Here is a 22,683-nt window from a genome sequence, read left to right on the forward strand (position 1 = left end):
CTGTAGAAATTTTCTAGCCACGCGAAGAGTATTTTCTATTCTCTCTTTGATATTATGTCCATAGATTTTAGGAGAAACGGTCACATATCAATTTCGTATCGTGTTACTTCATATTCGAATTCCGACTTGCACCATTACGTCACTTCCGCCTGGGTGGTGTCCATCTTGGAAATGAGATCAAAACATCCTGATAGATGGAGACAAAAGATTTCAGGGTATGATTAGAACGATGAGGACAGAAAATCCGTCAAATCAGGCAAGGGAAAGGATTTCGCTGAAGCTGTTTTAATGTAAGAAGCGTTTAGTCGATTTACATACGGGAGCTGATATATGTCTGTGTTGTCCGTGTTGAGTGAGTATGGTTACACTGATTGTGAAATATGACAGATCGCGGGTGTTTGGATCCTCTTCTTCTATTGATTTTGTCTGCGTCGTCGTGCAAACAAAACCCTAGTATACATTATCAAAATATCTGGCATCGTTTTGGCAACACTTCTGAAAATGGTCGTGGTTATTATAATTGCTGTCGCAGATGTATGAGTGTCGTTATATATATATAAAAAAGAGATGCATTCTTGCAATTGCAAATGCTTATTGAGTATAAAATCGCTATAAGAAAATATGCCTAATTGAATTATTTTATTTTCCCGGAGTATGTTAGAAAAATATTTTCTCCTATTGTATACAAATTAAAAAGTGACAATGATCAATTGTTGTAATTATCGTCATAAATAGATCAACATTTCTAATGCTGATATAATTCATACATCATAAATGATATGAAAAATCATAAACTTAATTGATATGAAAAAGCATAGCATTTGCTAACATTTTGCATACATGTATAACTTAATGAAACCAGCAGAAAGAATTCATAAAGTAAATGAAAAGTATGTCATGTAAATTTATCAAAAGTTGTATAGTGTTCATAATTTATTGGACAGAAACTGGGGTTCATTGTCTTGTAGTTTGTATCATTCCTCTTTTCCATGCTAATCTTTGAATTATCCATTTGTGCATATGCCATCTGTTTACAAGCATGCATTTATTTGATCATCAGACACAGTGTTCCCCCTTGCCTTTTGAAGCTAGGGGTTCAGTGTAACCAAGTTTAAAATTATTTGACGTTCTATCAACTTTTTGATATTTGTCTGGAGTCCATGCAGCTCAGAACTTCAGCCATATTAAAAGTTAGGGAAATAAGTGAGTCCTGTCTGGGTCATCATTCAAACAATAATTGTGGAAAGAAATCATCACTTTCAAATGCATATTGGATGTGGTTCAATGCCTGTTCTTTATATACAATATTTTCAAACAGGAACTGTGTCATATGAGTACACTTGCTAAACATACCATTTCCCAACTGTGCTCTGTTTCATTTTACTAATGTATTATAATTACTCCTTACATCACATACCAATATTCTTGCCATTTTGCACTTGGGCAATCGTTCAAACAATAACATAAACAAAATTGTTTAGATCTCCATCTTCCTTTTCACTGTGATGCCATTTCAGCTAGCATTCCCATTTATATACTGCTTTTTTTAAGCAGAGAAGTTGAGAAAAATAATAGATTGGGGTGCATTACTTTGAATGTGGTTGAATTGGCCTCAGATTCATCAACTTGCCCACAGAAAACTCGCCCCTAAAACTAGATTTTCTGCTCCTGGGCTAGAATTTATAATTTTCACTATTTTTTTTTATATTCAATATTTCATATGTCAGTATTTTTAATCAACAAGTCCTTATATGGAGTGGGACAGGACAAAGATGTACCAGTAAACTCCTGTCCTTGGAGTATGACATTTTTTTTCTTTGTGACGACATATACACTCAATGGCTACCATGCAAAACATTTCCAGATTTATATAGAACATTTTTCACATTTTAATCACCATCTTTCATACAACAGCATAAGATTGTTTTCAGCCCCGTATAAAGGCATTCTGCATCCATCGGCCAAATGGATTATCAAGACACCTAAATTTACATTACTATTTTCAATTTATTAGTTTGTTTTTGTTTTATGTTCTCTTTATGTGATGTAGTTTATGTAGTATTTGTGTTTTGATAAAGGGTCAGATTTCCTCAAAAAAACTGTCAATTCGCTTATTGTTATTGTCGTTATTACTTCATACAACCCAATAAATGGAGATAACGCTGCTTCTTTCATATTGATTCTGGATGTTCTTGTTACTCCTTGCTCTAATACCTACATGTTATATGGGACAATTGGAAAATAGGAACACGCTAAGTAGGGTTACAATCACAACAAACATGAAATAAGTAAATGTTGATTTATTATGTATCATCAACCAATTTTCGTCCAGAAATATAGGCTTCATCAGGAAACTCAAGTAAGAAAATTTTCTCCTAAAGTACTCAAAATGAGGACAAACGTATATTGTTACGTTAATAAAGGGGGTCATGTGTGTAGCCTTCTATGACCTTCTACAGACTCTATAAGGGTTAGCAACTAAACCTTGCAGGTTAACTTCTTTAATGGCAAAATTACTGAGTAAATTGAATGTCTGTCCAGATGAATAAAAGTTAAAGAAATAAAATGATGAAATTAATAAGTTTAACAAAGTAGTGTTTAATCAGTTCATAGGATCAGTTCATCTTCAAACATATTTGAGGTAGATTCTGACTTTTTTGTTGATTTGTATTCCGGATTAACATCTTCTACATCTGTTTTAGTAGTGGTCTCTTGAAAGGTAACCTTATGTCCCATAATTGCAGTAGTTAGATTCTGAAGGATTAGGTGAGGAAGAGGTAGACACCTCTTCCTAAAGTACTGAAGGATTAGGTAAGGAAGAGGTGTCCTTGGTCTGAAAGGGTTAGATCTTCCTTCACCCATTCTATCGCATTATCCAAAATCATACCTGCCAACCTTCCTGATTCAGTCGGGAATTTTCACTCCCCATCCCTGCCTCCCGATAGTATGGGTTAAAATTGGGGTAATCTCCCTTTTTCAGAGATCCTGCAAGTCAGAAGTAACCTTGCTATGTTTGTCAATTGGTAAGGCTGACCACCTGGTCACATAATCAAGGCCTAGCTAGGTGAGTTTACCGCCCAATTATGTAATTAGTGTCACCAACTCCAGTTAATATTTAATTGACCGTGACGCTTGAGAGCACACTTGTACATGACCAATTGTTCCCTACCTAATTAATGGTGACAATTGGTCAGGACTCAGTGGTGGGCCCTGGTAAATGCTTGGTGAAGATGAGGCCATTTTACAGATAATTAAGTAGTTACTACCATGTTTATAATACCTATTAAGTCAAATAACAAATTGGACAAGAAAGTGGTTTTAAAAATGAGCTTTATGATGTAACAGTGTGCAAGCATTCCTCAATCAATACAAATAATTTAAACACATCAGTCCTTAAAAAACAGACTAAGTTGGCATCATGAATAAAAAACAGATCAAAGAAATATTTCACTCATTGAAGAGTTGACTAAAATTTCAAGCATGTTTGGTTCTCCACAAAAACATCATATTGGTTATGTAGGAATTAGTTACACTTATGCAAATTAGGAACTGATTCGAACCAAATTTCTGGATGTGTATCTGTCTACAGTTATTTTCTACATATATGTTTCACAGTAAATACAAAAGTTCAAATATCATGGACCAGATCTAGATGAAAAAATTCATTTCATTTATCTGTTTTTTTGCCTTTTTTCTGTAACATTTTAATAAAATACCAGCTTAAAAGTTCATGAGAGGATTAATATTATTGTTTCCTTATTTCAATTAAAACAAATTTTCCCAGGAGCATCATATTTGGAAATACATATCCTTACTAACAACCAAACAGATAATCTCCAGTCATAGTATTCATTTTATAGTTCTGTTAATACTGAGAATTTATAAATTAATAAATTCCAACTTGAACATTACTTGCGAAAAAAATGCATCTATTTTTATAGTATAGTAAAGCATGCATTTTATCAATTTTATCTAGATATATTGATTAGATATACATTGATTAATTTTTCATTTGTGACAAATGTTGCAACACGCAAGGTATAGTGGTGAGTCAGAAGTATTGCTCACACACTTTTTTCCCCCATGAGAATTTTTGAAAAGTTGGTAGGTGTGCAAAACATGTTGATATTGCTTGTGTTGTGAGTCGACCGTGCTGTGACTAAATTTTGTCTTTGATAATTAATCTTCTATCCATTCCAGTAATACACATCCAATGAACATTTGTTTGTTAGGATCCAGTACTAATATTGTGCCATATCTGTGTTTATTGTCCTGATTTGCAGCTGGAAAAAAAGGCTGTTTCCCCTAGCCAAAATGTAAGTTAATTTCCCAAAATGAAGCAAAATCCAAGAATATTTTTTCAATTTTTCATAAAACACTTCTATATTTTCCTATTTATTAAGGTACAGGCTGCTGTTAAATCAAGGTAGAAAAAATATAGAATTCACTAAGTAATATTGATGGCAAATATGATATATGCCATCAACAATATTTACTAGATTCTATGTATATATGTCTATCCTGCAATTGACGCTACCATCGTCTGAAAACACAAGTCACATATATATTGTTGCTGTATTTGGCAGTGACAGGAAACCGCTGTATTTTAGCATGTGCATTAATTTGACAGCATTACTTTCTGAATATACCGAAATATTTTGTTTAATACAGATTTAACAAAAAAACTGCTTAAGTTTCATTAGTCTGACAGGGTTTTCCATAAGAGTCGGTCGCCGGCCAATTTGACCTGCTACTTTGATCATTTGGCCGCCTACACCAATCCAGTTCCATAATAATGTTCTGTACATGACTACACGTACACGGCAGACCAGCCTCCTACTTTCACTACACAGCCTACTACTAACAAAATTATGGAAAACCCTGTCTGATTTTCAAGCACTCTGTTGCAGGATAAATAGAATACAGGGTCAGTGTCTTAAAATATCAGCTGTATTTTTGCTCAGAACAGAAAGTGGCGAGCCTCTGGTAAGCTACTTTTGTCATTCTTTACCCCCGACAAAAAGTACAGCTTATTTTTTAAGACTTTTACCATGTATTCTCTATAAATACATTTAGGCAAAAACGAGTGATGTTGAAAACTGGGAGGCTTTATAAGTTTATCAATAGTGCATGCCAATTAATTGTTTCAGGTGCAATTTGAATGAGATGGGCCTATTTAAAGATCTCACATTTGCCAACAGAATTTTCTGTTCATCCATGACTATTTTTGGATCTGTTCAATTTCATAGTGACATTAAACCTTAACTGATCATTATGACATTTCAGTGTTTCAGCATCGGAAATGGTGGCTGTTCAAAACCATTGCATGTTTTAATATACAGAACATTGAGGGTTTAAATATACTGAACATTGAGGGTTTAAATATACTAAACATTGAGTGTTTATATATACTGAACATTGAGGATTTGAATATACTGAACATTGTGTGTTTAAATATACAGAACATTGAGGGTTTAAATATACTAAACATTGAGTGTTTATATAAACTGAACATTGAGTGTTTAAATATACAGAACATTGTGGGTTTAAATATACTGAACATTGTGGGTTTAAATATACTGAACATTGTGGGTTTAAATATACTGAACATTGTGGGTTTATATATATACATTGTGGGTTTAAATATAACATTGTGTGTTTAATATATACTGAACATTGTGTGTTTAAATATACTGAACATTGAGTGTTTAAATATACTGAACATTGATTGAACATTGTGTTTAAATATACTGAACATTGTTTAAATATACTGAACATTGTGGGTTTAATATATGAACATTGTGGGTTTAAATATATGAACATTGTGGGTTTAAATATACTGAACATTGAGTGTTTATATATACAGAACATTGTGGGTTTAAATATACAGAACATTGCATGTTTAAATATACTGAACATTGTGGGTTTAAATATACTGAACATTGTGGGTTTAAATATACTGAACATTGTGGGTTTATATATACTGAACATTGTGGGTTTAAATATACTGAACATTGTGGGTTTATATATACTGAACATTGTGGGTTTAAATATACTGAACATTGATTGTTTATATATTCTGACAATTGAGTGATTATATATACTTAACATTGAGTGTTTAAATATACTGAACATTTAGTGTTTAAATATACTGAACATTGAGTGTTTAAATATACTGAACATTGAGAACATTGTTTAAATATACTGAACATTGAGTGTTTTATATGAACATTGAGTGTTTAAATATACTGAACATTGTGGGTTTATATATACTGAACATTGTGGGTTTAAATATACTGAACATTGTGGGTTTATATATACTGAACATTGTGTGTTTAAATATACAGAACATTGTGGGTTTAAATATACTGAACATTGAGTGTTTATATAAACTGAACATTGTGGGTTTATATATACTGAACATTGTGTGTTTAAATTTACTGAACATTGAGTGTTTAAATATACTGAACATTGTGGGTTTAAATATACTGAACATTGTGGGTTTAAATATACTGAACATTGTGGGTTTAAATATACTGAACATTGTGGGTTTAAATATACTGAACATTGAGTGTTTAAATATACTGAACATTGTGGGTTTATATATACTGAACATTGAGTGTTTAAATATACTGAACATTGTGGGTTTTATATACTGAACATTGAGGGTTTAAATATACTAAACATTGAGTGTTTATATATACTGAACATTGTGTGTTTAAATATACAGAACATTGTGGGTTTAAATATACGAAACATTGAGTGTTTATATATACAGAACATTGTGGGTTTAAATATACAGAACATTGTGGGTTTAAATATACTGAACATTGTGGGTTTATATATACAGAACATTGAGTATTTAAATATACTGAACATTGAGTGTTTAAATATACTAAACATTGTGGGTTTAAATATACTAAACATTGTGGGTTTAAATATACTGAACATTGTGGGTTTAAATATACTGAACATTGTGGGTTTATATATACTGAACATTGAGTGTTTAAATATACTAAACATTGAGGATTTAAATATACTGAACATTGAGTGTTTAAATATACTGAACATTGAGTGTTTAAATATACTGAACATTGAGTGTTTATATATACTGAACATTGTGGGTTTAAATATACTGAACATTGAGTGTTTATATATACTGAACATTGAGTGTTTATATATACTGAACATTGAGTGTTTATATATACTGAACATTGAGTGTTTAAATTTACTGAACATTGAGTATTTATATATACTGAACATTGAGTGTTTATATATACTGAACATTGAGTGTTTAAATTTACTGAACATTGAGTATTTATATATACTGAACATTGAGTGTTTAAATATACTGAACATTGATTGATCCCTGGTAAATTATGAAAGACAAACAGTCAATACTACCTCAGTGTTTTAACAATTAAAATTAATGTAGAAATAAAGACTTCTCAACATCCAAGAACGGTAATTGTCCTCTGTACTGTGGTCTGCGTATTGTCAACATGTTTTTAATGGTTGGAAGCTAACATCACTTTTACAACTTTCATATGCTCTTGAGTACAATTTGGTGGTTACAGTTGTTAGGTAAAGGTGGTGATGTTATGGATCTTAGACAACTGTGATATTGGCCATGTTATACTATAATCAGTGGCAGAGTAATTTTGTTAACCAATTAGTATGTATATCCATTCACATGTCGATAAAAGATAGTTAATTTTATCAAACGTAGATGTTAGGGACTTTGTCTTTTAACAATTTAGCTATTCTAATGGAAATTTACTGTAAACCTACTGATCTAGTGACCTTAATAAATAGGGTATACTTTGTACGTAACAGTAACCATGGATACAAAATCTTCCATAAGTGTTCATTGTCAACTCGTTGATCTATTCAAGTGATAAGTTTAGTTTAGATACACAATGAAGGTTTATAACAATCAAAATTTTAACAAGTGAAAGTTCCCACACTAATGATTCATAGAAATTTGTTTACAATGATATACACATAGTTGGGGATGCTGACGCATACACCAGCAACATTGTAAGAATGACTAAAAATAACTTTAATTCGTGACACCACGGTGGTATGCTTTATTTTAGTCAAGATACTGCAGGATGGTCTTACAAGCTAATACACACTGGGAATGTTGTCGCCTCAGTTAACAGCTGTTATCTTAAGTGGCATACAGAGTTGATTTTTTGTAATTTGAAAGTCCAGTTGGTATTCCATAGGGTTTTTTGATTATTTACTTTTATTTCCTTTAAAAAGATGTTTTTCTATCAGATTTTTTTTCTGTCTGATACTGGTTTGGTGTTCTGTGGATAGGAATTAATTACCTAACACCCTGTCTGGTATTTCAGGTAAGTCCTGGCTTGTATGTCTATAAATGCACTGTTGAGTCTGTGGTAGATATGTATATCACTGCTCAGACTAATCACAATAATTTCACAGTTTGAAATTCACATATTGTCATATATTGACAATGTTATTCATATGATATACATTAAAACTTAAAATGTGGTGCTTTGCAAAATAAGTGTGATTTTTTTTTAATAGATTTTTGTGATGAGTTTTAAACAGTTGAAGATACCTTTATGAAAGTTGATGTATGACTTTGTCCAGATCATCCACTGTGAAAGTGCAGTGCTTTTTCATTTAGTCATTGCAACCTTGACTTCAAGCTCAAAGGTTAAAAAAAAGTGAGAGATTTTTTTTTTTGATAATTTATTGTTTGAGTGTTCATTTTAAAATCATTAAAGATATGAACATTACTATATACCTCCTGACTAAGTGTAGTGTCTTCCCATTGGATCATTGTAACTGTGACTTTTAGGTCAAAGGTCAGTGCCAGTTTTTCCAATAGTTTCTTGTTCAGGCTATTGTATGTAAACTGTTAGAGATCTCATTGAGAGTTGTTTGGTAGGCAAGCAGAAGACTTTGATGTTGCTGTAAACAATGTTGATTAGTTTTTGTAGCTATGGTATAGACAATTACACACATACTAGATAGCAACTATTTTAATATGAAATTACTGTGTATGAACAAGGCACTGCACTTTGTCAGTGGGTGATATCAAAGGTATACAACCTACCACAAAAACAACAAATATTTATACACTTTGGAACACCGAGAGACATGCTTTTGTTCACTAAAACAAATACAGCTTTACCAGGAAATTATCCAAACAAATTAGTCTTCCAAATAATTCAAATACATCCACCATTAGTGTGTCATTACTTGTGCCTTTAATAATGTGACCATTGTGTACAGCGTTGTGTACTCTAAAGTAGGTTGACAAGGAAGCATTATAATTATTTGAAATAACATATTTATGTCCAGGAACGTAGGAGAATGATACATGATTGGGACAGTCAGATATATGTTGTGTTTCTTGATATGATTTCAGTAATCAACAAATGTTATCTTTAGGTTAGGTCACATTCATATTTATCCATATTATCTACCTCTATGTACTGATATATAGTTAGACATGAATCATCAGTCACTTAAATCCTTTACAACTATGGACCTACAAGTTTTCTTGTGTGTTTCAGAGACATATCTGTGTTTTAAAGAGACCGACCATTCCATCATGAAGAAGAGGGACTCAGAAGTGGTGTCCGTTTCTTCAGCAAACTCCAAGGGATCTGAGCGTCGAAGGAATGGAACAAGATTTTCCTTGCGGAGAATTTTTTACCCAACAGGAAGCAGACGTTCCAGGTCCAGAGTGAGTCTTGATTCCGATTCTGGTCGTTCAGAGATGAGTCTGAGTGTACCATCAGACAGGGACAGTATCACTCAACATTCCATCACATCTGGTGCACAGACTCAGGCAGTTAGTTGTAAGGCTACTACAGGTAATGGAGGATCAGCACGAGAATGTCCACTCTGTCTCACAGAACGACAAGCAGAAGATTTTCCAGAAATAATGACTTGTCACCACAGGTATTATTGGAGGATATTGAACTTAATTTTGTAATTTTTCATTGAAAGACTTTTTGTTGGTGAATAGAAATATAAAAATATTTTTAGAAAATGAAGAGGGCAGTGAATATGTACCAACTAGCAACCCTCTCTGTGAAATGAGGAAGTCAAATTTCTCTACTTCATGTCTAGACATTGAGAATGAAGATGTTTTGTAATTTTGACCATAATGATAGTGAGAGGTTTGTTAATGAAATTTTAGTCAAAAGTTGAGATGCATCGAAAGTCATGTTATGTACAGACCCAATTTCTTTTGGAAAATGTGCTAATGCATTAACGTTTAGTCACCATATATTCAGGACAAATTTGTATTGGGCCATTGTGTTGAAACCTTTGACCTTTATTCTTTCAGATCCTGCATCACTTGTCTACAGACATACCTTAAGATTGAGATCACAGAGAGCCGAATCAACATATCCTGCCCCGAATGTATAGAAAAATTTCATCCCAATGACATTCGACTGATCCTGCAGAATGATTCACTCATGGGAAAATATGAGGACTTTATGGTTCGTCGAGTGCTGGTATCAGACCCAGATGCCCGGTGGTGTCCTGCCCCTGACTGCGGGTGAATTTTAACTTTACTCTTAACTTTCTTCATCTGTAAATATCGGCATCTGTTGATTTGTCCAGCAGGTTACCATGGTAACATGTGATACTGAAAGAGATATTAGGAGAGACAAAAAACTTTTTGTCTGTGTTGTCCACATTTTGTAAAAGTGAGTTAAAAGGTGGGGCTTAGTGTACTGATGTCCATTTTGAAAATAAAAGATATATTTTATGACTAATGTGTACTATAGCCCATTTTTAAATTCAAGGAAAACTCAATGAGTTGGTATTATGTTGCAGATATGCTGTGATAGCTACTGGATGTGCAGGGTGCCCAAAACTGAGGTGTGAACGTCCAGGATGTGACACTCATTTCTGCTACCACTGTAAACAACACTGGCATCCTAATAAAACATGTGATGCTGCACGTGCTGAACGCTCCCCAAACATGAGATCAGCTTCACTCAGCTACAGTCACGATAATGATTCTCAAAGTAAGAAAACAATTATACTTGTATTCACAAACATTTCTTAACTAGTCAGATACAGAACTGAAGTCTAAACCCTATGTGTCTAGCCCCCATGTACAAAGATACTAGACTAAAGAAAGCCTGGTTAATTTGACAGCTTTGATTTTTATTTTGGTGAAGATCTTCAAGGTTTCAACAGGTCTTTGAGGTTAGTCAGATGATGTGTGTGCCTTGATAGCATCACTTTGGCATAAACTGTAGTACTAGTACATTCTATGAGGAAGATTTATCTATGCAATAAGGTGCCATGGAAAATGCACATTTTTGTAAAACTACAAGATTTGAGCCCCACGAAAACATATATATTCATATTAATTGAACTTTTGATTCCATTGTTCAGGTATTCCACTCCTAATAGTCGGTCAGATATTTAAGTTACATGTTTTGATATATACAATGATATATATTTAATCAGCCAGCGGAAATATCTTAATGAAAGTGTATATACAAACCTGGTGCTGTGACCCAGTAGTATGACATACATGTTACCCTAGAAATGTCACTGCTAATCAAACATTTAAATTATAAAGACTTTCTGTTTTATATTGTACTTTGCAACTTGGTGGATAGATTTTTACTGACGCTCAGTTTTGAAGACTTCCTAATCTGGAGTTCATGGTAGTGATGGTTATTAGGTCACCAGGAGACAAAGTCTCCTGGTGACCTATTTTAATACCCTACAATGGGCGTTGTGCATTGTGCATCTGTAAACAATTTAACATTTTTTACCTATTCACAAAAACTCCTGATCCAATTTCAATGGAATTTTACAGGATCTTTCTCCAGCTTAAGATGAACCAAAATTGTGAATTATACAGTTCCCACCCCCAGAGGCCTAAGAGGTCGGGTGAAAATTTGTGAATTGTGAATTTCGTGGCCCCAAGGTCTCACATTTCCCCTTGCAGAGGGGGTAAAATTTACTATAGTTTATATAGGAAAACTAGATTTTTGAGCATAATTTCCATTGGAAATATTTTAAATTTGGTTAGAATTATGAGTGAATGATGACGGTTGGATGGTATGCCCATATTGATCTCAGCTGACCTCCAGGGACTGATTGGCGGGGCCAAAAGGGGTCATATTAACTTAAATTTCAAAAATGTTCTTTTCAAGACCCAGACATGGTAGAATCAAATGCTCTTCGTGAATGGAAGCATCTTAAGGTGCTTTAATTGCCAAAATTAGTCGCACATTTCTTCCTGGGGAGGAAAATATTTTTTCATAAATAATTTGTAATTTTAGCATAACATTGGTTGTTTCCCACTAGAAGGAATTAAGAATTATCAGTATAGGTATCCTTTCACATTTTTATTCAATATTGCTTATCTCAGGTGACCGTCAAGGCCGCTAGGCCTCTTGTTTGTTTGCTGTACTCTTGACATATTGTTTTGTTTTTGTTTGCAGAAGATGATATCAAACCATGTCCTAGATGTGGTGCCTTTATTATGAAGATGAACGATGGATCGTGTAACCACATGGCCTGTCCTGTATGCGGTGCCGAGTTCTGTTGGTTGTGTATGAAAGAAATCTCAGATCTACATTATCTAAGGTTAGTATAGTATACTGTTCCGTAAAACAACATACACTATAGCTTATATGATGGCTTTTTGCCTCATTGTAACATTTCTGAAACTTTTCTGTTCAGAGACCTCTACATCCAATTATCAAAAAATATAACTAGGGCAGTAAGGCTCTCTATAACTGTAGGGACATGATCCAAATGAAAATAATTCTGAAACTGAAGGTCTTTCGTTTAAATGCTAAATTGTTTTTGTGAAACTGACTTTATAATATTTTCATTTGTTTTATCTAGTCCGTCAGGCTGTACATTCTGGGGTAAGAAGCCTTGGAGCCGCAAGAAGAAGATTCTGTGGCAGTTGGGTACACTAGTTGGGGCTCCAGTGGGAATAACGTTGATTGCTGGGATAGCAGTCCCTGCCATGGTCATTGGTCTGCCTGTCTGGGTTGGCAGAAAGGTGAGAGAATACTGTAAAAAAAACACCACTATCCATAAATGATATCTGAGAAAAAAGCTTTACAAAATAGGAACAAAAACCTTTTATAGCAAAACTTGGTGTATTATTTCAGATCACATTTCTAGAGCACGTTACCAAAATAACCAGTAAATAATTTAATGTAACTTCCATGAATATCAGTAGTGATTAACAGATGTCTTTAAAAGATGATCTTTGATAGTATCATTCTCTAAACACTCTGTCAGCAGGAGCTGTGGTTAGAGCTTACATAGCCTCAGATAAAGATCTGAGGTGTGTTTGACGCTCCCTACACATGGCAGTTTATGTTTCTCAGGGTGCTGAGGAACAGACTGGTCTGTGCTGACGTGGTGGGCAAGACACTTTACTGTCATTACTGTGAACTGCTTGTTACATGCCTCCTGTATGTTGTTCAGTGAGTTAGCCACCAGCTACTGAAGGGAGACTCACTTGAAAATGATCCTGACTGTTCATTGGGTGATTAAGTTAACAAACAAACAAGACTGGTTTACAAGGTTGTATTCAGATTAAATCATTTTATGGTTTTTGTGTGGTTACAGCTCCATTCCAAATACGAGCACAGCTCCCGTCACAAGCGGAATCTGGCGATAACAGGTGGCGTTACAACCTCCATACTCGTGTCTCCTGTCATAGCAGGATTGGCTGTCGGTAGGTTGCATCTTCAAATGGATAGAAAGCATACAAGGTTGTATCAGATTAGTGCCAGGATAAGGATCATTGTAATTTTTTCACATTTAAGTCATTGAATCATGATTCATATTCATATGTAAATACAAGTGCCCTAAAACAGTGACTGCTCTGTCTCCTATCAGTCTATTTGTATAGGATAATTTATGGTTGAAAAGAATTGTACAATTCATAAATTGTGTTTCTGAAGCTAAATTATTGTCCATGATGACCAGAGAAAGTGACATGTAACTTTGTTTTTACCTCCAGGTATTGGTGTGCCAATACTTCTGGCCTATGTATATGGTGTTGTACCTATCTCACTGTGTCGCAGTGGAGGTTGTGGAGTCACCACCACAAACAAAGGAGGTGTTCGATTCGAATTTGATGAAAATGAAACTGCAGGACAACCGAGTGTTTACACAGGTATGGTTACAAAGAAATCTAGTGTTAGATAATGATTTGTGATGTTGGCAGATGGTAATGAAATTATGTCACACATTCCTGGAAAACAATATAACTTTGACATTAGATATATAACTAAGACAGCATAAGGAATGACATGTTTTCTGGAATAACTACAGACATAATATGATGGAAAGGATCTTGATTAACTTTATATTTCACTTGGGGAGATGATTAGTTGTAGGGTCATTTCAAACTTGTATAAATTCCAGTATAGACTATCTGACATTGCATGGTGAAAAAATTTCTAATAAAGGATAAAGAGAGATTTAGAATCCTGATTGTAGCCTGATTTCTGATATGATGTTGTGACTATTTAATTCTATATAATTTTCTCCATCAATCCTCATGTTTGATGGAGAGGGAAGGCATGTCTTTCTTGACTTATGCAACTTGTCTGTTTCATTCTTAGGTGATAATCAGAGTGTGGGCACTGGACACAACGTAGCCAACCCCAGTATAGCTCCTAGTATCGGAGAGGCATCTGTCGGGATGACAGGAAGTCTCAGTGCCAGCGGCAGTCACATGGAGCGCGTAGGTGTGATAAGAGATGAGAGTGACAGAGACTCAGCCAGTAACCGTGCCTTGGCAGGGTCCAGTCTCAATGGTAGTCTTTGTGGTGGATCGTACGTTGTAGGATGTTTTCAGAATAAGTAAGTTAATATATATATATTTAGATAACATTCTTTTAATGTTGGAATACTGATTTAAAATTTCAACCCTGGTAAAGATAATATTGCAGAGTTTACCCTTTTTTACTCACACATGATCATTTTTCTTAGAAGTATTGATTTATTAGACCAGAAGTCAAAGTGATGTTTGGGTTAAGAGTATGTCAAGTGTTTTAAGTGTTGCAAGCTTTGCTTATCTTCTGAAGTCATAATGTATGCATGATGTGCACTTGGTATTTGGTTCATTGTCAGTAAGTTTTTGTTGGGGGTTTATTAGGGCCCAGCATCGCGATGCGGGTGCCCTATAGTAATCACCTTGTCCGTCTGTCCGTCTGTCCGTCTGTCTGTCCAGGCGTCTGTCTGTCCGTCTGTCTGTCCGTTTTGCTTTCCGCACGATATCTTGAGAAGGAATGATGAGATTTCGATGAAACTTGCTTATGATACTTGGTACATAAGTCCCTCGCTCAAGTTCGATGTTCGCCAAATTCCGCGCATATTTAATGAGGCTGCTGCAATCTGATTGGCTGAATGTTTTACATGTCTGTCGGTTTCGCTTTCCAAGCGATATCTTGAGAAGGAATGATGGGATTTCGATGAAACTTGCTTATGATACTTGGTACATAAGTCCCTCGCTCAAGTTCGATGTTTGCCAAATTCCGCGCATATTTAATGAGGCTGCTGCAATCTGATTGGCTGAATGTTTTACAGAGAATATCTTCTGAAGGAATGATTTGGGATTTCTTTAAAACTTGCTTCGTGATACTTGGTACATAAGCCCCTCATTCGAGTTCAATGTTCACCCTGTCCGTCTGTCTGTCCGTCCGTTTCCCTGTCCGTCGATCCATATATCTGTCCATCTGTCCATTTTCATTGGATTTTGATGAAAGTTGCTTTCAATACTTGACACCTGTCCATATATTTCTTAATATTAAGAAACTCAATCATAAGGGGTAGGTATTATGCGGGGCCCTTCCTCGACAATGGTCTAGTTTTCTTTGAATGATAAACAGATATAAATTGACATGGATCATATTACTAGTCTGTTTTATGAGCAAGATTTGTGTTCAAAGTAAGGTGCCATTAAAGATACACATTTTTGTAAAGCCAAAAAATCCAGCCTTGCAAAATATGTGATATTACAGTAGTTAAACTTAACTGAAAATTATAGTTGTTGATGTAGTTTAAAGAAACTTCTGGACAATCAAGGACTTTTAGGAAACTAATGGACAATCAAGAACTGCAATATTGTTTTAAACTGAAAATGGTATGAAACATACCATACCATATGTATTGTGCATGGCCTGCTGACCACCAGTAATATTTTGTACCTCTGCTGAAGCAGCAGTATGTGTTGTATATAATCACGTGACTTTTTCTCACAGACTAGAAGTATATAATCATGTGACTTTCTCTCACAGACTAGAAGTATATAATCATGTGACTTTCTCTCACAGACTAGAAGTATATAATCACGTGACTTTCTCTCACAGACTAGAAGTATATAATCATGTGACTTTCTCTCACAGAGAAGAAGTATATAATCATGTGACTTTCTCTCACAGACTAGAAGTATATAATCATGTGACTTTCTCTCACAGACTAGAAGTATATAATCATGTGACTTTCTCTCACAGACTAGAAGTATATAATCATGTGACTTTCTCTCACAGACTAGAAGTTCAGGCTGATATGGTATCCATGAACAACACCACTCTAACAAAAAGGAACAGTTTCAGCAGTGAGTCTGCTAACCTTAGTATTGGGGAAAAGTCCACTACAATTTCTTTTGGTGATGATGCAAGCACTAAAGCTCTAGCAGGATCTATAGCTGGGTACAGGTGAGAAATATTTAGCCAATATCTATATGTTAACTTATATGGGTACTATGAAATGATATAAAAACTATCAAGAGAGGTTATGCTTGTCAAATCCAATACCATTATGCTTGTCAAATCCAATACCATTTGAGTGGCTGTTCCTTCACAAAAATCATGGATAGATGCATTATACAGCTTGAATTGTGTATCTCTGAAATACAAAATCACTCACTGGATGGAGTCGATTTGTCACGACGAATTAGTGATCTGTAACTAATGTCTGTCATTTTTATGCCTCTTATCATTGTGGCTTTGTTTAATCCCTGCATCAGAGATGTAAATTAAACTATATCACAAAATTGTGTAGAAATGTATTAAATGTTCTGAATTACTGTGTATGTACATGTGTCAATCTTTTTTTATTGATTCATGATTGAACTAATTAGTGAAAATTAATAATGCCCTGTGATATTTTTGTACTATATAAAATTAATTTGCAGTAATTCATCATTGACCAGGAAAAAAAGTAATTGGATTAAAATTTACTTTTTAAAAAGATCAGGACTAAACAAGGACTTCTTTTGATATAATACACATCATTGATTGCTATTCTTTGTATGGTCTAGTTTTATTGACCTCCATTTAGTATTATATATCTTCCTTCACTTCAGGGACAAAGACAGTGCCTCTATAACCACAACATCACCATATGAGGTGCAGGTTGATGTGGTGTCACAGTCGTCCCGGGGACGCAACAACAGTGGAGGGAGTGGCAGTCTTAGTGCTATTTCTTCAGAAAACAGGAACAGAAACACTTCTGGTCAGAGCTCCCCTACCTCAGGATGTAGTACTAACATGTGTGCAATAGGAGGCGAGGAAACCAAAAACAATTCCTTCAAATGTCGGAAATGTAAACGATTTAATGGTAACTATTGTGACAAATCCACAGATCAGTGTGGCGTACATTTCGCTGAGAAAGTTAGTCTTCAAAATTTCCAGACTGACGACATTGTATCGCCAACACTGAGCGAAGAATTTGTCAAGTATTGTAGTAAGGATAACACAAGAGACTTTGTGCGAACGAAATTATCGGATCCTTTCATGGAAAACTCTGCTCCATTAGCAGATACAGCAAGCGAAGATACCCTTCCGGAGGTGGAAAGTGATCGACCATCATCAGCCAAAAAGTTGGCCTCGGCTCCAAATAGAAAGTCGATGTCCACATCAGCTCTTATGAGTGAATGCATGAGTGCCAGTGATGGGAGTCTTTGTAAAAGCCAGAGTCAGGAGGATTATATGTTCAGCAAAATGCCGTGTATGGATGGAGCTCGTCTCAGACGACTTAGTTGTGAATTAGCACGTGAAAATGGACGAATTTCACCAACATCAGATCTTAAGGATTGCAATTCTGAATCGGTTCCTTTGAAATAAGTCACAAATTGTAGGTGTTGGTTTGATGTTGAACATACTTCTTTTCGAGACAAAATATTTTATCATGAATTTGTCAAAACCGTAATTAAATTATGACTTTGACAAAAAGAAATAAAAAGAAGACTTTATAATTAGACTGCGAAGCTAAAGTAGTGAAAGTTGCTGCTTCAGCTTATTCGACCAATCATGGTTCATTGACGACAACTTTCAAAGTTTAATACCATTGCGATCTATGTGGTGTTAATTCTGTTGTAAAATTCCATCCAGTCTTTTTTTAAGAACCAATTGCAATGAGAATAACAAGTAAGATTGAGTTGAGATGAAGAATGATGGTAACAGATCTGTCAGGAATACATCTAGAGGAAACAAGATTTGATTTCAATTTTCTTTCCTCAGTGAACTTTTTGTTTTCATAATTAAATAGTATTGCCAATGAAAATTATTATCAGCAGTGTATAGCATTTCTGTTTTACGTATTTTCGTTAAATTTTTGCTTCATAAAATGAAGCCCAAACAATATTTATTATACTTCCTGTCTTGTTAAATGTTGTATAAATGAAAGTGTGTGTTGTAAGCTAAAAATGTTCTTGTCAGATTACAATACTTCTATCCCTTTTTAAGTTCAAATCATGTTTCAACTTAAAATACAAATTTATTTCCATCATATCTTTGATGCCTTAATCTGTCTCAGTGTATTTGATATATTACCCTCACTCTATTGAGGATGTACAAAACTAAACTGATGGAGGACTTAAAAGAGCCAATGGTTGTCAAGCTTGTATGTTAAACCATTCATCTTTAACAGATATTTGTTTTTCCAGTTTTATGGTTTGAATTTTTTATTTGTGTATATCTTTATTTATCGCAAAAAGAAACCGCTAAAAATTCAATGCATTAAAAAATATTATGATAGTATATATTCATCATACAGTCAAGTTAAGCACAAGTATATATCAAATTTTTAATATACCATCATGTTTCATTAAACAAATCTGTGAGAGTATCAGGTTTTTGTTACTTTTACTTGTTAAACCAGTCGTGAAACACATTTTTTTTGCCATTTAGCACAGAATTGTACTAGTATTTACCATCACGTCAAATAGAATAATAAGTGACCTAAAACTTTATATCTACTTATACATGTATCAGCACATAATAGTAACACGTTTGTATTAAACGGTTAACACACCAATGGGACATTTTGTATAGGAATTTACCATTGGGCATTTTACTTGATCTAATGTAACCACAGGAAATGGTTATGAAGTATGATATCACAGACTTCACCAAAACATTATTTACCATTTAGAGACCATAGATATTGAACAAAGGTGGTAGAACTTTTAACCAAAATATTTGCCTTTCAAGTTTAATGTAGCCAGAGCTAGAATTTCTGACAAACCCTATAATTTGGTCAGTTAAATTAGACTTTGAAACGGAAGTTATAAACTTATTCAAAATTTTTTACTCTTTTAAATTGATTCAGATACGCAATATGCAAATCATTATAATATGCATTGTTGTCATGATGAACTGGTTGTCCTGGCCATTAGAGAGTACTGTATGTTTCTGTGAGAGTTTCTACTCTTGCTTTTGGTGTAAAACTTTCTAAAAGCTGATGTATATATGAAATACTGGTATTCTTAAGCTTGCTCTTGGGCAATTGAATTTCCGTAGTGCTATTCATTATATATCAGTCTACTAGAGAATATATACATCATTTATTATGTTATAGTGTCTGTCTCGCTGGCTGCCACGCTGGTCAGCTGACATTCCTTTGTTTCAATAATGAAACAATGTACTATATGTTTTCCACATCAACACATCCCAATATATTTCAACATTTTTCAGATTTTTTTTTTTTGTTTGAAATTATAATAATTATGATGTAGAAAGGTTCTTATTGGTTCTCCTTGTGTTACCATGGGTCACTGGATGCTATATCTTGCTATATCTTGCTACGTGGTATTAAATGGGTGTAGGTAGCATTGCCCTCTCCCGATCCCTCGGTATGGACTAACACCAGCTATGACATTGTACATACTTCAATGCAGTGTCAACAGATATTTGGATTTTAACATAATTGTTACATTTGTCCTGTGTTTTGATTGGTTGCTATTTTGTACATCTGTTGTGTGATTGAATACAGCATGGTGCTTAGGGTTAGATCGATCGTTGACTGTTTACTATAGTCTGTTTCAGATTTAATGCAAATGAACCTGTCGATAAACACAAACAAATCACTACTGTGCTTCTAAATAACAACACATGCACAGATGGTGTCTTGATGCTCCTATCTGACCAAATTTAAATAATAGAGAAGGTGCAGTTGGCTTGATACACAGCTCATAGTTCCTGCTTCCTATACACACGTGCATTATAATCTACTAAACTGAATTACATCTCACTGTTTTATGACTACGGTAACTACGGTAACTGTAGTTTGTGATCGAACTTACCTATGATTATGTTGTCTGATTGGTTGCTGCAATATGCATATTTGTTGTTTGATTGGCAAAACCATGTGCAATTTTATTTGGATGTTGTATAATATTGATTACATATTGTCCAGATGACCAGGGTAAAAGTCTATTTTGTTCTCCCCTATGTACTCTTCAGGGCTTGTTATCAAGTCATTGTGCTATATTTGTTAATACGTCTGAACAAAATGTACTTTTAATTTGATAGAAGTTGCTTTAATATTTTTGGATTGTGCATACATGTATGATAGTGACACATCTGGTGAAGTCACCATAGTAGATATATCCTGTTATCCATCCAATGTATGAGGGAAAATATACTTTACTTTATTTCTTTTTTGGTCCGTTTTTAGGTATTGTCGGAAAGACATACTGTAGATAAATTTTATTTCAGAAGGAAGATTTTTCAGAATATTTTAACTATTTGAATTCAGCCAAAAATAATTCAGTACATACTTTGTAAATGTCGGATTGATGACATTGGTGACCGGTTACTAAATCATGTATTTGATAAGTAAAAGTTTATGACATGAAATTGAATAAGTAACTACTCAGTGAAGATAGCATAACATTAGTATTATGGGAAAGGTTTATGATACATTTACGATGTAGACGACAAATTTTTTAGGTGAACTAAGTATGACAATACAAGCTTAGACTGCCTGTATTGCAAAAATGTGATGGTAGTCTTAGGAACCTAGTTGATGTAGATTGGCCTTGTGTGAAATATGAGGTTGTGGTGGCTGAGTGGTTAAGGCGTCAAGCCGTCTTTATCACTAGTCATGCAGTCACCAGGTACTGGGCACAGATCGATGGTATTTGTCCAGTAACTCCGCCACCCATATCTGGTATGTCCCAAAATGACCCTGGCTGTTAATAGGACATAAAGCAACAATAAAGTAAACAAAACCATTATATGAAATACAGTTGACTTACAGTATAAAAAACAGCATTTGTGATCTTCCTTACCCATGATGCTTTTTGACATTGAAGTTACTTTATTTACGAAGAGGTTGCTTCATTCTTATAAGGGCTGTTCCAGTAAAATAGACATCCTTTCCCAAGACTCCAAGTTTTAGGGGTACTTTTTTTTTTTTGTTTTTTTTTCCCCTGCATAGAATTTAGTTGATAATTTGAATTAATGAAATAGAAGGGAAACACAGTCATAATTAGTTATTTTGGAGTCCTGTGATTGGATGGACATTTTACTGGAATATTGAATATTACTCTTAATGCTATTGATGTGAGAATTAAGTTCTATGTCTGTGATATTGAAAACATTGTCAAGATTTATACATAAAATATTGTTAGCTTTATCTATATATAAAATTGAGTCTTGTTGTTTTTTCGTATGTTTATTACCATATCTTCATTAACTGCAATAGTTAGAATTATAACGTGGAACATAGTTTCAGAAAAGCACATCTGACTAACAATTGGATGGTCCTTTGGTACATTGTTAACTCTCTGACCTTTCACCCAGACAACAGTAACCTAGTCTATCACATATGTTTTCTCCAGGTATTCCGGTCTCTTCCGATAGTAAGACCCATAGTGCACTTCCATTCAAGCCGACAAGAGTGATTAATACAATTCACAATTATTGTAGAATAAAGTTTACATTATATTCAAGTATTTCCTGTAAGGGTTTAAGTGGACTGTATATCTCCTGTACTTTAAATGTTATAATTAACAGTTACGTGCCTATATTGAAATCTATAACTGCCACACTGGCTTCTAGAAAGCTGCACTTTTGACACCTTATTCACCTTCATAAAAAAGACTTGAAAGAGACCGCGTCTAAAATAATGACCCTAGATGTTGATAGGTTGATAAACCCAGCAAACATCAGAGTAGTAAAACTTTGTTAAATTGTAGCACAAGAAGAAGGAAGTTGTGTTCATGTAGTGTTTTGTGTACTGCAAATTGTCAAGTCCCTTACCTTACCCCATTTCTTTCAAATGTTTTAAGTTTAAAGCCACTTGCATTCAGTGTATAGAAAAACATCAGATCATCAGTTTGAAATTCAACCCAAGTGCTTATGAGCATTTAGCTAATGAATGTGGAGAGATCGT

At 34.3% G+C, this 22,683-nt stretch overlaps 1 protein-coding gene across 2 annotated transcripts; it reads left to right on the plus strand.

Moving 5' to 3' along the window:
* Positions 1-167: 167 nt before the first annotated feature.
* Positions 168-19,131, plus strand: LOC132546661 (E3 ubiquitin-protein ligase RNF19A-like). 2 transcript variants are annotated; one of them, XM_060210393.1, is made up of 12 exons: positions 168-290; positions 2,981-3,064; positions 9,555-9,945; positions 10,337-10,552; positions 10,834-11,027; positions 12,468-12,612; positions 12,877-13,039; positions 13,618-13,726; positions 14,015-14,170; positions 14,622-14,862; positions 16,551-16,718; positions 17,369-19,131. In XM_060210393.1, exons 3-12 carry the CDS (start codon positions 9,593-9,595, stop codon positions 18,126-18,128), a joined length of 2,505 nt encoding a protein of 834 aa, XP_060066376.1. In that variant the 5' UTR covers positions 168-290; positions 2,981-3,064; positions 9,555-9,592; the 3' UTR covers positions 18,129-19,131. The 2 variants fall into 2 exon arrangements, with proteins under 2 accessions (XP_060066376.1, XP_060066370.1); XM_060210387.1 differs by lacking the exon at positions 2,981-3,064.
* Positions 19,132-22,683: the final 3,552 nt, after the last annotated feature.

This window comes from Ylistrum balloti, unplaced genomic scaffold (assembly GCF_031769215.1).
Source record: "Ylistrum balloti isolate Yb309-2 unplaced genomic scaffold, AGI_CSIRO_Ybal_v1 Utg369606, whole genome shotgun sequence".
Lineage (NCBI taxonomy): Eukaryota > Metazoa > Mollusca > Bivalvia > Pectinida > Pectinidae > Ylistrum > Ylistrum balloti.